Source organism: Lachnellula hyalina (assembly GCF_007821495.1).
Source record: "Lachnellula hyalina strain CBS 185.66 chromosome Unknown contig00039, whole genome shotgun sequence".
Lineage (NCBI taxonomy): Eukaryota > Fungi > Ascomycota > Leotiomycetes > Helotiales > Lachnaceae > Lachnellula > Lachnellula hyalina.
Window position 1 is genome coordinate 44,754 of NW_022157153.1, and position 15,711 is coordinate 60,464.

Here is a 15,711-nt window from a genome sequence, read left to right on the forward strand (position 1 = left end):
ATCCACCATCTTTTCAAAAACAGCGGAGAAAGGCCAGGATAATTCTGAGATCTAAGAGAACGTCGCTTTTGCATATCACTCCTCCTCATAAGGTCGACTAAAGGTAATGTAAGAAAGAACATTTTCCATACACATGACATTATATATAATCTTTGTCATGCCTAATACACAAGCGTTATAGATCAAGGATGCTCTACCTTCTACATGAAAGAGTACAGTCTGATGAAAAGCTCAAGAGATTTGGATTTACCTGGCTGAGCATCTGATTAGCATTGCCATACTCCATGTTTGCAAAGAATCTTTGATTGGGGTTTGTCTAATCTATTGAAACTCTCTTCGCCTCTTCCAACCTTAACTAAAATGAGTTCGGGATTGAACTTCTCAGTGGGAAGCAGGATATGCAACTGGTGGGTCGAGAAGTCGAGGTAGTGAAGTTCTTGAACTGCTTGCAGATAAGTTCATGGATTGGCAAATCAACCCTTTGGCGTGAGACGGAACAACAGGTCAATGAATTGCAGGCACTGAGTTGCTTTAACAAGGTGTATTCTCTTACGGGCATGTTGCGGAATAGTGGATTGGAGATATCGCGGCAAATAAAGAAACCATATGTCAGGAAACCTTCTGTGGACATCAAACTCAACGAGATTACCTCGAAGGAGTGAGACTTGATAATTCGCCAAGCACGCGCTTATTGTTAAAGTTTAACGGAAAATTCCTTCCCCTCGAATTCAGTTTGACTCGACTTGGCGTGTGCCTCTCTAATGCCCTTTGAGTTTTGCCCAAGATTAGCGTGTCGTCCAAATATAGATCAACCAGCTCGAACCTGACAAGAACGACAAATGTACGGCACGCAAGGAAAGGCGGCACTAATACATAGTTATCATCATTTACAGACACTTATAGTAGCGTGGAAACTGCTGCAAGCATCGCCCCGTGCCAAGATTCGTGGTTCAATTCAATCAATACGTGCTACAAATTTGTTCAAAATTAGGTGACAGCAATGTGTATTTTTAGAATCGGAGATATACTGTACTAGTACAAGAAGCTTATAACCAACCCCAGTTCCATTTGAACTGTAACTTCTGGTTTTTATTTTGAGAGCTTTCTGCACTAGCGAGTTTGGGTATTTTTATTTGAGCATATAATTTCTGTTACTGCTCTCACAAGTGAAACATATATGAAACCAGGAAATCTGTACTAGCAAGTACTGTTATTCGAAAATTCAATGGTCACCTAGGGGCATCTTGAGATAGTGTCGAAGATCTGGTAGGAAGTGATCTGGTTAAGGTATCCTCTGGTTGAAAGCGGATCGAATTGGAGACTTCTCCAAGAAGCTTTGGACTCCGAGCATTCTCTTATTTTCAAACGTCCTAGACACAGCTTTCTGCAGACGAGTCTCTAATCCGGGGCCGTCGAAGGAACACGGGAAATGCCCATGAAACTCTTGAGAGACATGACGCGCGAATCAGGCACGGAAAGATCGAAGGATTTTCATATACTTTAGCATCGTACAGTAATGTGTAGAGTATTCGAAGCAGCTCAGTGATGTGAGACTGGTGTTGACCTCACTTAGTACAAATATAACGAGTAGTAAAAGAGTCTGAAGGTTTGCTACATGACGAGCTTTTGAATATTTTGGTACAAGTGATGGCCGACGAGTCCATTCAAGATCGAAGCAATAAGAGTTTTTGAAGCAATCATCTGCTGCATATTGCGAGACCAAATAGTTGGAAGTAACAGTTGGAAATAATAGTTGGTAGTGATAGTTAGAAGTGATAGTTGGAAAGAAGCAGCTTGTAGCAAGTGTAGATAATTGGCAGGAATAGGCTAACTAGTGCGTTTCCCCCAGCCTAGTACGAAGTAAGTTAGGGATTTGGAGAGCGACTAGCTCGCAATTGTAGTCGAATTACCAGTGCAGGCGCTTCTACCTAGGGTATCCTGAAACGACTCTGGCGCTTTTTGTCCTATTCTGCATATTAGGTTTCCTACATTTTCATATTAGATTTGCCAAGCTAGGCCTTGAACCTCTAAAGTCTCGTATGTTAGCTATGATGTATGCCAGAATTGTTTTGTTTTAAGGTTGGATTTCATTTTTTGTACCCGCCTATGTTGGAAGATCCTGCGCAGAGTTTCTTTGGTTGGATATGCAGTTTTCTTTGTGGACGGCGGACTGAACAGATATGGTCCGATCCTCGATTCTATGTTACCCACGAATTCGAAGGAGGGTTTTCCGGGTTGTGGATCAAGCCATCACTCGAGGCTTCGAACTCGTCAGGTCACAGGAGCTATGCCCGGCGGAGATCCCGTTGGCAGCCTTGTTAGAATAGAAAGTCGTGAAGCTTTCCACAGCCTTGTCGATGAAGTCGGTAGTTGAGTGAACTGCCGATGCGGAATGTGCACGAGAAGATCTTCACTAAGTCGAGAAGTTTTCTACTCACAAACAGAGTTCAAAACGCGAACACGGAGTATGGCATTCTCTAACATCAAATCATCCCATGGCTTTTTCAAACGGACATGTCTCCTGATACTCAAAAATTGAGATGGTTGAATATATCGAACTTTTATGCAAAACGTGCTTCCTCCCGTGTGCCGGGCGCCAGGGAGCATGCCGTCGCAGCGGGGCGGGTCCTCGGATTCGCTCGGAGACCTCAGAGCCCCGACACCGACTTTCGGTAGAAGAATTCACAATTCAGGGTGTTACGGCAGAAAATTCGTGCCGTTATATCCTTTTGGAGCCCTGTTCCAGCTGTTCCAGGACAGCTGATGCCTACAATGGGAACTGTGTGACGATGATCAAGGGCCACGAAATTATATGAGGCATTTGATAAGATATACAGACGGGAGATGCCGGGCTGTTATGATTATCGAGAAAGATGTTTTCTTTCGTCCAAGGTAATTTTTACTCAAGAGAGTACCTGGGTATCCAAGAACTCGTTCATCTCACAATGTGTAGGAGTGCAAATGTGCAGTATTCAGGAAGATTCAGCGCAAGGAAATCAAGCCAAGATTTGTTTACGCATTAACCCTGCATAAGTACGGCGGACCAGTGTTGATCATGCATCCGAAGTTACGGTACAATGCCATGGACATGGGAGAAAAAAACCGCCACGATCATGCGGTGGAGCCTGCATTGCTGTGCAAATACGGAGTAAGTAATAATACAGGCTGAGGCACAGATTACGATTCGCGTTCAGGCACATTGGTAGCCCTGTCAGGCTTGCATGCTATGCCGGTTAGGGTTGCTTCCATATGCAACCCACCCTAAGAAGCTTGGGGCACATCTTATCGTCCCGAATAGGTGATCTACAATACAGTACCGGTAGCGCCCGATGTAGTAGCTTTCTAGAAAGATCATAGAAGCGCGCGCGGGTAGGGATCACTTTCCGGGATAATGTCCCGCGAGTCGCGAGTCGTGAATCGCTCGAGAAACCGAAACAGTTCCGAGCAAGCTCTCTTCAGCAGCCTTCACAGTAATAAGTCTTGACTACTTGAGTAATGAGTAAGAGGTTTTCCCAGCGGGATGTTTGAGTTCCCAATGATAGGCATACACAACGAATCAGAGTCCCCGAAATGTCTCAGAGCCAACTACCTCTTCGACCTACCGCTGACAGTACCAGAACACGTGGGAGCTTGCGGGACAAACTTACTTCAAGAACCCTGGAGCCGTTGAAACTATACTAAAGTTTAAAGTTAAGACAGGTATTCTGTCAATGCCAAATTACATCATTGTACAGATGCGCCTTGCTGCTGGTGTCCTTTCTCTGGGACTGAAAGCTTGGAGTACGGAGAAGGTTTGACACCGTGAGTATAACCCGAATAGCCGGTCAACTTTCAGCCCAGGCAGCCGTCCCCGTAGCTACTTCTACAAAGGCCGGAGATGAATTAACTAGCTGCTGCAAGATCGTTGTTGTGGTGGACAGTGCATGGAAATCTTTGTTATGCAAGTCAGCCTCATCCTACGAGATCGAACTAATGTTTTGGATTCCTTATATTACTGTACTACCAAATGAATACCAGCAGCGCACTACTAATAATTTGATAGAAGATAAAATCTTCCGGCTAGTTTTGGTTCAATAGAATACCACGATACGGAAATGTAATACAGGTATGCGCTGTAATATCTATACATTAAGCAGAACCCGCTGCTTACTATCCGCATTTCAGCAGGTGCTATATAGCATCGATTTGTTTCTCGCTGATCGACAAACCCTCTTTCTTGCATATGAGTCTGGCATCAAAGATAGTAAGTAAAACTTTGCAAGGCCTAGGAAGAAAAGTCTGCAAATCACACCGTCGTAAGAAGGTTATAACAATTCAAGCTATTGAAAAGGTATTAGGCAAAATGCGACAACTTAACTTTTTTGATCGTTTGATATTTGAATAAGGCATAAACGATCGTATCTGAGGAGTTATTCAATGTAATTTGTTTTGCCCTTGAATCCAAGGAAAAGCATGTTCTATCTATAGTACAACCTCAAAATCCTCAAATCCATCAAGAGCCGAGCGGGATTTGTTTCCATGCAATCCTCATACGACGAAGCTTATAAGGGTTCACCATAGATAACACGCATAGACGGCACTGATTTTTATCATTACTGTACTCCGCTGCATCAAAAGCATAGGGCTAATTGACATTCTATTTTTTACTCCACACTTGTTAACCAAGCCGCTCCTAGCATGGTTTTCCTTTCTTCCTTTCGCGTAAAGCTTACACCTTTTCGATCCTAGTTCCACGCACTACCCAGCTAATCTTCTTAAATTTTTCAATTTATGAATTTTACGAAGTTTCTAGAGTTGCCGGCCCCCGTAAAGTCGGAGTAAGCTTCCAGTGCGGGTCCGAAGCTAATAAGGAACCAGCCCAGGGAGCTCCCATGGGCGATGGCCTTTTCAATACATGATAACGTCACGTCCCCCCCATGATTTCATGTGATGTAGATAGATATAAAGTTCCCTATCGTTTCACCGTTCGTCAAAACTATAATCGGTACAACGATTGCACCGGCACCTCATCAACCTACATCCTCCCAACCTAATTTCTATCTATTCGCATAAGCTTTTCGGGGATTATTCATTGTTAAAGTTTGAGAATCAAAAGTACTAAAGACGGCGCCCGATTACTTCCGTCACCATAAAGGCACTCGGACTTAAGTAATATCCCGGTTACCCCTGCCGTGACCGGCATAACATATAATCAGCGCACATCCAGTCCACGTCCAGCATTTTAATATATTATCTTTGACTCCCCTCGTGTATTTTGCGCTCCCCGCTATCTTCCAAATTTGGGCATTCAAACAACATGTCTGGTTTACCTACACCTCCCATGGAGGACCACAAATCCCAACCCATGAGAAGACAATCCTCCAAAGCGTCCAAGCAATCAAGTCGATCTTCAAAAAGAAGTAATACAGTTCATGAAAACAATCCTATGTCTATGGATGGTCGACACAAGCGAGTTTGGAAAGCATGTGAACGATGTAGGATGAAGAAGACGAAGGTATATATTGTATTACACACTTTTGTTTGGTCATTGCTGATCTAGTGTTAAGTGTGACGGGGAATCGCCTTGTAAGCGTTGCAAAGATGACGGCCTGGTATGCACAGCTGGGAGCAGGAAAAAGACTGAATTCAAACAATTACCTCGAGGGTATGTCTTGCCCGTCTCCCAACTGTGTGCTCGAGTTAGTACTAATGACTTTAACAGATACGCGGAAGTACTAGAGAACACACAGTATGCTCTCATTGCAACGGTTCAGAAGCTATACACTATGGTCCGCAATAATGAGTCGTGGGAACTGGGGGAGCCAGAATTGAATGACAGAGGGCAGCCAGTAATTCACGACATAGCTTCCAAGCTTGGCTGCATTCGACCGTCCCCCGATCTTCCATATGCATTCCCTGAAGGTGCAGAAGACTTCGCCGAACTGCAAGCTCAACTTCAAGCAGCTCGCTCGGAAATGGCGTTGGATGATACAGGGTGTCGGATGCCTTCAGAGGATTCTTCATATTCGCCAGCAGCACTGGAGCGGACAGATCGAGCGAGCAGTAGTGAGAGTGACCACTCAAATATTTCCAAGCACTACAACCAGATGATGTTGTCTCAACAAAGGCAAGCCGCAGAGCGAAATATTTCCGCCAGGGTGTCCACACCTGTTTCAAAGCCAAGTCCTCTCAATATCTCCCAAAGGCCTATACCTGAGCCAGAAGCTTCATACCGGCCGCGCACATCCATTGACACATCGCGCTCAATACCGTCCCCCATCTACACAGATTTCCAGACTGAATCACCCATGTTTCGCACCACTTCACCATTTTCACCTTGGTCAGCAGGCGACGATTCTCTTGGTCCCCCACATGCATTGGACCTCACCGCAAATTACATGAAGCAACAAACGCAGCATATGCACGGATCATCACCTTTGAACAACTCGATTGCTCTCGGGCTAGATGCGGATGTGCTCAAATCGATGCAACTAAATGACGGATTGAACTTTGCGGATGGAACGATCAGGCCCAACATGTTGGATTGTCATACTGGGTTCGATCTCTCTGACCAGATGGATGCTATGTATGCAGGTGATTATGAGAATCAAATGGGCTTGGCATAGTTCAGTACGACCAAAAGGTTTCAATCAATAAATCATGCGATGACGGCTTACAGGAAAAGGCTCTCTATTTGGGAGAACACCATGGAGTTTGGAGGTTGGGGCATTACGATTTTCTTTGGCATACAGGATTCCCATTCGCGTTGTTGAAAATGATGTCTTCATGTATATAGCGACATATCAAGGATTGGGAATCTGGATCATGGCGTTTGGTGCCTGGCGAACCGCCTAAGAGTGGCAAGGAATGAATAGGGGTAAATCTCTCACTACATTATTCTACCACTACGGTATCATTTGCATTGCTCGATACATAGCGAATTTAGAAGAATTTAAGATGTACAGTATCCACTTTCTGTCACCTGTTCAACCGTTCCCATAAGTCAAAACTTTAATCCTGCATCATCACTACTAATAGAACCCCTAGTCGGTCGGACTTTATTCTCACCCCGACTTGTACTAACAGTACAGTAACCAACTAAAGTCTAGAACATTCCCACAAATGATGCTCAATAAGCTCAATAATCGGCAGCATAATTCCTCTTCAGAGGCTGGTCATTGATTACAACGCCTAAAAAGATGATTACACACTAGTGCTCCACTTTCGGTTTGAGCTGCGTCTTGTCAAATTTGGTGTCTCAGTCTCGGTAACCTTTCACCGGTCCAGCTTTGATTTCCAATGCGTAGGTAGAATTCCAAACGTGGCGCCCATGTCAACTAAACTTCGTTCACAGCCCAGACTTGCAGCCTATGCCCTGCATCCTGTACAGAACGTGGAAGCCACAATTGGTGATTTACGGCTCCCGCAGCGACTGCGAATGCTCTACGAGGTACTGTACAAACCCCGCCATCTAATCTCGATACCGTACCGTACCTACCCATGCCTGACAGCTCGGGATACATCCACCTCGGGGTTCCGTGTTGGTTCTTATGCTCCGGACCCTTCTATGAAGCCGCCTACAGTCTCTACCCCTCTGAAGCATCAGATCAGAAGAAATTGCATATCTGACTTTCAGCTGAAAGCTGCATTCGCATTCACAGTCGCACCCCTTTCGCTAAGCGATAGACAAGGACGACCAAGGACCGCGACTCTTTGATATTCAGCCACGACGCCGAGAGATTATGGCGCATCCCTCCACTGCAGAGTCAGCCAGACACAGAAGTGTTTTAACGCAAACCCCGCGACCGCGGACTTGGCATCATCTTAGGTTCTCAGGCAGATACCATAAGCTTCCGTTCCGTGCGTAACGCACGCTGAGCACGGTAGGTAGTACCATACAATACTTACTGTACCTGGCTTACTCATTTGCCGGGGCTCGCTCGGACAAAAGAGCTACTCGGCGCGAGGACGGTCCTCGATGGCCGAATATTTATGCATGCATTGCATTACTATAATATAGGACTGAGGCACCCCATAATACGGTGACCAGGTGTTACCCGCCGTATTATACAAATCAATGTCTCCTTTAGGCAATTGTTCCTGCTAGTGCTTTTACGATAAACATCAGATTATATAAATCAGCGTTGCGCCTTGAGAGGCGTTGTTCACGGTGGTGGTCATGCATGTGCAACACGACGAGTGGTGCTGTGAAAATGAGGTGAAAGTCCACATTGATCCCTACGGGCGTAGGCTTGCAGTGACTGACTCAGCAAGTGAAGGTCTGCGAAGGCGAGAACCTGAGTTCGAGTTCTCAAATGCTGACTACGCTGGTAGAAACTTCCCGGCGGCGCTCGGTGCTCATGCCGTGCCATGCTGCTGGCGTCGCGATACTCCCTCCATACAGTACGGTAGAGACAAGCGTGGCTTTAAGCTTAAATATTTAGGTCCGGAGGTATCGAGGAGCTTTCTCTGATTGGACCCGACGTCGATCCATCTATGTCTGGAAAGATTCCCGGCTTTGGTGGTTCTACATTGTGCACTAGCTAGTGTAGTCATAGATGTGTTATACCCTCAGAAGTTCTCATAAGAAGTTTGAGAGATGTTTAAAGGATATTTAACAGAGCCTATCCACGGCGACGGGCTCTTCAGACATCCGAGTGGGTGGCAAGTTTCCACGGCAGATATTGCAGGGAACGACAGCCACCCGCGGCCCAAGGTCTAGCCTCGAGTCTCTACTCCTCTCCCTAGTTAAAAGGTTAATTCCTGTGTGGCCACTCACGCAAACGATTACCCTTTAAATCGTGCGGGGGGTGAGAGGGGGTGGGGGAAGTCCATGCTCGAAGTGGCAAAGTTATAGTAATACAGCTAGCCATGTGGCCTAAAGTACGGAGTACACCCATTCGTCCTTATATCATAAAGGTGAAACTGGAAGTCTCAAGTCGATCAACCATCTAATCCTCGTATTCATGCCCGAGTCATTCGGCTCTTTCTTTAAATAGACTGGGAATGAAAAGAAGGTAAGTGACGTTTCCAAGCCTAAGACGTTCCCCGCATCATTCTGTCTCTTTAGTATCATGTTTTCTATAGGAGCAGCCTAGTAATCATACTCGAGCCCTAACTTTGATTGCCTTGGACCTTATTTATCAAGGGTTGCAGGTCCGGGTAGCAGATGCTGACAATGGACGACAATAGACCGAGGGGAGATCTAGAGCTAAGAAGGAAGACCGACTGACTTTTCCTCTATGAAACCTCCAGCGAGAGCGCTGCTTTGCTTGCTTAAACTTTAGAATCAAAGCTAACGCTGCAAGACTAACAAAATGCCAGGAAATATCATTTGGAAATTCATGAATCATAGTATCTCTTCAGTAGGATATTATGTAGGGATAGCCTCGCTTAGGATCGACAATCTGACGAAATGAATCTGTGACTCTTGTCCACCCCGCTCTACCTAACCTCATATCCACTTAGGTAATATCTTTAATGATCTCGAGATCTATGAGGAGCGATGTAGAGCTCTTGTCTGTATTATTTACTATGGTTTGAATATTTGTTATTAGTGATTTTTCACAAGCAGGAATCAAGCTCACATGCCGGAGCAAACTTTATGTTTCTTCTTAACTTTGTAAATCCTTATTCCGAGTTGTATTCTAATGCTTAGGAAAAGGACTTTTATACTCCTAAAATACAAGACCTACTTTATATTACAATGCGTGTTATATGTTGAACTAACTATTGATATACTCATATACAGCTAAATAGAGCAAATCCCAGCTTTTCAATTGTTCATACACGTCGGAATGAATAGGAACTACTTGTGAATAACTATACACCCGTTGAAGTTTATAACAGATTTTTACTTCTACATATTAATATCAATTTCAAGACCTTTCCCGTAATAAGCCCCTTGTAGTCTTGTAGGCAAAAGTCTGTGAATCCGTTTAGTCTTACTAATTGTCCCAAGCAAGTTGTTAGTTAGCTCATCGTCTGAACTTTGATTGCTCTATTTATATCTCTTGCTTCAAAGTAAGATGTGGAACTTTCCCTGTTTCCTACTATGTCTATTTTTAAAAGTGTTGTAATTTTCAAGAGTATTTTCAAGTCTTGTCTCATAATATGGGTATGCTGGTCGTCTCTAAATGGCCTATGACTCCGCATTCTTAGGTAGTGCAAGTATAACCCAAAATACCTAGCTAGGGGAGCTGCACTACTATATCCGCACATCTAAGTCTCAATGCTAGGATACCTTTGTATATGTTTATTGAATTAAGAATATCATTCAATAAGGACTATGTAAAGGCCGAACTGATCTAGGAGAAAGAAGGGTGTTGGGGTTACAGTGGATCCGTAATATTCGCCTATAATAAACGCCGCACTCCTATCTTCATATCCCTTTGCTATACTTACTAAGTTCTTTCTTATTTCTTTCGGTTGAATTCACACCCGTCGTTTACACATTTCCAGCAGTTGGTTACTTTCGAGACATCCTATTACGTGGCGCACCACGTGACATGCCAAGAAAGTGTGGATACTAGCTGGTGCTAGTACCTTCTTGATAGCTGCTACATCCATTTCTATTCATGCTTTAATCTGCACGGTCATTGAAACTTGGATTCAGTAAGCCTACCCACTTGTAAAGACATAATGTCTCTCCCGCAATCCCCAAAGGAGGTGATCACCTACTTGCCAAACGGCAAGACGGTCTGCTTCGATCATCATCTTAGAGTATGCGGCATCTGTTGTCTCGATTTCACGGGTTGCGGATCTGACGAAGAATCTGAAGAAGAATCCGAAGAAGAAGAGGATGATGATGAAGGTTGTGTATTCGTGCTGGCGGGGAGCATGGCGAGATTCATCCCGCAATGGGACGAACAAATTCTCGGCCCAGCAAATACATCTAGAATTGAGAAGGACTACGAGAACCCCCCAAAGCCATTACCGCTTTCAAGCATCTCGACATACCACTGTCCAACTTGCCAGCTTACGTGGCTGGTTGGAAAGAGAGGAAGAATAGCAGTCAGATGTCATCCATCCCATCACACCTACTCTCACACCTACCCACTACATCACGCGTACTCTTCCGTTTATGAGGGTACAGATCGATCGCTTCTTGTCTTTACCGACGGTGCTTGCTCTGGTAACGGCGCTCCAGATGCCCGGGGTGGTTTAGGTGTTTTCTTCGGTCCCGGCTCCAAGTTCAACTTCTCAGAGCGCCTTTCGGAATCCGGAGCCCATACAAGCCAGAAAGCGGAATTAGCTGCCGTAGCTCGTGCTTTGCAGACAATTCGGTTCCAGGTCCTGCAGGCCCGTCATATTATGGTCACAAACGCGGAAGGCGGTCACGACCTTCGCGCCGTGTCGGATGTCCTGCGGCTAAGACTTATAGTTGTGACTGATTCGAGTATGTACTTTCCAACTCTAATCATTCCTAGGCTATCTGATCCTGATTTCTTGACACCCAGGTTACATTGTTGAAGGCATGTGCTCCCACTTCCCAGAATGGAAAGAGAATAAGGAAGGCGTTCTTGTCAACAAGGCTGGAAAAGCCGTGGTGAATTCTAAGGGATTCTTGCGATTGGAGGACGAAGTCCAGAGGCTGAGCATGGTCGGGGTGCAGGTCGTTTATTACCTCGTATCCAGGGAGGAGAACAAGGAGGCAGACATACTTGCAAAGGCAAGCACTGTATAAATGCCGGGAAGTAATGGGGATTTGCGACATAGAAGAATGACGAAAGAAATGTTTTAGGGGGTTTCTTTAGGCTGAACGTGAGCGTTCATTGCTTTAAGACCGCAACCGGTCACAGCCCTAGCTGTTGATATGTCAAGCGAGGCAAAAAACAGACGTTCGTCAATATGAGAAAACAAATCAAGCGGAGGTTGAAGCAAATAATCTCAAAGGTGAGATAGTTAGATGACCTTAAATCCAGAATCATGATATGAAAGACTATGAGCGAGAAAAAAACACCACAGGACTAGGCATTGTTCTAATCCTGCCGATTTTCAGCGCTGAGGATTAGCTCGCAACTAGAGGAAGTACAAAAAGTGGTGACGCGCTTGAGCAAGCAAAAACCTCCGAATTTATAGGTCTGTTGGGTAGACTACTAATTAATCAGAACAGAACTTTACACCTGATGTTTCTTTTAGTAAAGCATAAATAGGTAGGTCACTTCCCGTCTGGAATTTAACAAAAAGAGTAAATGCAACTAAGAAAGAACTCCGTATTATGACGAGGTAACGCACCCTAATATAGAAGCAGTCACATCACGTGAGTAAAACAAGCTTTTTAGCGCGAAACCAGAGCGGGTGCGGGTGGTGGGCGGCACTCAGCATGATTCACGGATAACGATACGCTCGAGACGATTATATATCTACACTTCTACACTTGAGACTTCTGGTCTGTCTGCTGCTGCTGCTCCTGGCTCTGGTCTTGGTTTTGGAAAAGAATAAAATGACCTGATAGCCCTGCAGTCACACCCCACGCAAACGCAAAATCAAGCTGGATTGGATGTGGATGCGCTGTCACAGCCACATTGAAGAATCCACCACCACCACGACCCCCTGCTGATCACTCGACATTTGTCCCGCTTCAGAACCACGCCGCAATATCCCAGCCCAGCTTCGCAACGACCTGATCTCTCAACTTCTCGACCTCTCCCTATCGAACAATCATCGCCTGCCCACCGTCGTGCACGCCTCGTAATTCCAGAAGGCGTCTATATCTCGACAGCGGATGCGAGTCCTTCTTCCTCTTCGCAGCTGCAGAGCTGGTTAGGTGCCTGGCGCGGCAATTTCAAGTCTGAACATCTACATCATGCGACCTCCAAGAGTCATCATAGGAGCCGCCTTTATCGCGACAGCGGTATTCCTAACATTCCTCTCTCTACGGTCCTCTCATCAGCCGCAGACCGTGAATTCCTCTACAGTGACGCCAAAAGCCGGTATACGGACACTATTTTCCTTCCGAGCACCATTTTCTCTCTTTCCTCCCAATGCAATCATAACCTTGACACACGAGAATTCTACAGCCTTTCTAGCGCGGCCTGCAACATTTGGACCTTCGCTGCCTACGGCTGGCCTGAAAGGGCAGGTTTGGATAGGCAGTGGGTTTGGAGACGATAGTATAAGACAGGGCCCTGTTGCAGCTGGTGCAGAAGGAGAGCTAGGATGCAGCGATGTTCCAGGTTGGGCGGAGAGCTTTAAAAAGTCTGGTGCTGCGACGCCCGATGGTGGAAAGTCGACAGCCGGCGAGTCTGTGACAGTCACCACCAAATCGAAAGCCCAGAGGCGGGGAAAGGAAGAGAATAGAGATAGCCGGACTGCAGATTCGGAAGGCTCAGTTCAAATTGGAAAGAGCCGGAACAAACCTCCAGTGAACGACGGAACAGACGACTACCTCCACCATCCTCTCCAAGGCTCGACCGTAACGAAAACGACCGATAAACAGCATATTGACTCAAACGGGCATCATGCAGACATACAATCAATACAAGAAGGGGCGGAGATCACAGGAAAGGTTGTGCTCTTGAGCCGTGGTGGCTGCGGATTCTTGGAAAAGGTCAAGTGGGCACAACGACGAGGAGCTATTGCCCTTATCGTCGGTGACGATAGGAAAGGAGGGCCTTTAATACAGATGTATGCAAGAGGTGACACCTCGAACGTTACGATTCCCTCCATCTTCACGTCCCGGACGACCGCACATCTCCTATCTTCCCTGATTGGACCTGGGAGCTTCCTCGAGGATTCGATAGACGAGAATGGAAAACCTACGTTGAAGGTACAACACACGGATCGAGTCAAGAAGCCAGGGAAGAAGACAGAATCAGGCCCAACTTTTACTGCAACGACAGACTCGGTCAAACCGACAGGCTTGACAGCTCGGGGTTCCTCCAAGAATACAAATAAGAAGCCGGCAGCAAAAACGGAAGAGAAAGTGGCAGTCAAGGCTTCCGAGAGTAGAGGATGGTTCAAGTCTTTATTTTTTGGGACTCGCAAAAGCAGTTCGGAATCAGAGAGCAGTCGCCCCCCAAGTAGTGGTCAGTTGGATTGGGTCCTTGTTGATGATTGGAAGGATGACGATTCTGCGGGGTCAAAGAAGATCTCAACCAAACCACAGAAAGTCGATGTAGAAAAGAAGCCAAGTCAGAAGACTAAACCTGGCTCTAAGTTATCTTCTGGGGACGACTTTGTCATTGGAGTGCAAGACTGGCGAGATCCAGACTTGGTCGGATCCTCGAGTTCTAAAGACGCGGAGAACGGAGTAAAAGCCCCTCCCGCCAAGGCTGGTGGGAAATTAGATGCAACCAAACCCAAGAATGAAACTCCTCAGCCAACTAAGCAGAGTGGCAAAACCCAGATCGGGGGGCCTCTTAGAGGAGGCAGCATCACTCCTGGAAGTGGTGAGTACGACACCAAGAAATCTCCCGAGGAGAAACCCAAGGAGAAAGTGGCACCTGAAGAACCTGGAAGCAAGCCTAAGGGTCTTTTGACAACCATATTTGGCGACGACGAAGAAGATGTTGAATTCTCAATGCCGGGCTCGCACAGTTCGACAAACGCCGTAGGAGATGATATATCTGATGGAGACGAGGATGGAGACGATGGCATTGAGGGGTTATGGGTTACCTTGACTCCGACGAGTGGGGCCAGTCCTTTCCTTGACACATTACTAGTCTTGGTTGTCAGTCCTCTGGTGACTTTGACTGTTGTCTACGCTCTTCTCCTTGTGAGATCTAGGATACGCCGTCGGCGCTGGCGAGCACCAAAATCTGTGGTCGAGAGGTTGCCGGTAAGGACATATCAGACCATTGCCACGCCTAGTCCCCAGACTCCTAGACAGCCTTCACCGACCAGTTCGTCAGCAACTACCCCGCTCCTTCAACCTTCGCCTCCAACAAGAGCACGACCTCGATCAAGAACTACAACAGGGATACCAGAGCCGGGGGACTTAATTCGAGTCAATTCAAACCCATTGCAGGTGCCTATAGTCGGGCCACGAACCCCAGAACACGAAAAGCCCTACGGTGGTGAATCGAGTGAGTGGAGGAAGTATATGGGGAAGCAAGTGGAGTGTGTAGTGTGTCTTGAGGAATATGTTGATGGGGTCAGTCGCGTGATGAGTCTACCTTGTGGCCATGAATTCCACGTGGATTGCATGTAAGTATAGTCCTTTAATATCTGATGGGCTTATCTAACCCGAGTTCTAGAACACCATGGTTAACGACTCGACGGCGAACATGTCCAATATGCAAAGGCGATGTCGTTCGATCTCTCGCTCGAGGCTCGCCATCGAACCCTCGATATGCACCATACCACGACGATAGTGACGATGATACCATCCAGGTCGAAGCCGCAGAAACAATCAACACTTCATCATCATCCGCTTTACCAATCGGCGCCACTCTAACAGACAACGAGGACTTGGAGCAAGGCATCGTCTCCCCAACACCAACACGGCCGCGGAGAACAGGCCGAACCGCAAGCTGGCGGAGCATATTATCCACCAGCTTCGGCTCCACATCCCGAAGTCCTCGGCCTCCACAAGAAGACCGCAACCGTTAATGTCCTTTGTTTTTAGCTTCTCGTGACTGGGTATATTTCCCCACCTTTTGTATGGTGTATGGGGTATGGAAGGATTACAGGATTGGAATGGAATATTTGGGGGGAGCACAGCGATGGCGCACACTCGTTAGGAGACATTTCTCTCCACTTTCTTTTTATGTGTCTGCCGTTGCATGC

General features: G+C 46.3%; 3 protein-coding genes across 3 annotated transcripts; all 3 read left to right on the forward strand.

The window, feature by feature from the left end:
- Nucleotides 1-5,296: 5,296 nt before the first annotated feature.
- On the forward strand, nucleotides 5,297-6,605 carry FCR1_1 (Fluconazole resistance protein; the record flags this gene model as incomplete). Its single annotated transcript, XM_031148459.1, has 3 exons — nucleotides 5,297-5,494; nucleotides 5,547-5,644; nucleotides 5,702-6,605. The coding sequence occupies 3 exons, from the start codon at nucleotides 5,297-5,299 to the stop codon at nucleotides 6,603-6,605; spliced, it is 1,200 nt and encodes a 399-aa protein (XP_031006768.1).
- A 4,015-nt stretch (nucleotides 6,606-10,620) lies between these two features.
- Nucleotides 10,621-11,665, forward strand: Rnaseh1 (Ribonuclease H1; the record flags this gene model as incomplete). Its single annotated transcript, XM_031148460.1, has 2 exons — nucleotides 10,621-11,377; nucleotides 11,439-11,665. The coding sequence occupies 2 exons, from the start codon at nucleotides 10,621-10,623 to the stop codon at nucleotides 11,663-11,665; spliced, it is 984 nt and encodes a 327-aa protein (XP_031006746.1).
- Nucleotides 11,666-12,787: 1,122 nt separating this feature from the next.
- plr-1 (putative E3 ubiquitin-protein ligase) lies at nucleotides 12,788-15,534 on the forward strand (the record flags this gene model as incomplete). Its single annotated transcript, XM_031148461.1, has 2 exons — nucleotides 12,788-15,129; nucleotides 15,180-15,534. 2 exons carry the CDS (start codon nucleotides 12,788-12,790, stop codon nucleotides 15,532-15,534), a joined length of 2,697 nt encoding a protein of 898 aa, XP_031006747.1.
- Between the last annotated feature and the right edge of the window lie 177 nt (nucleotides 15,535-15,711).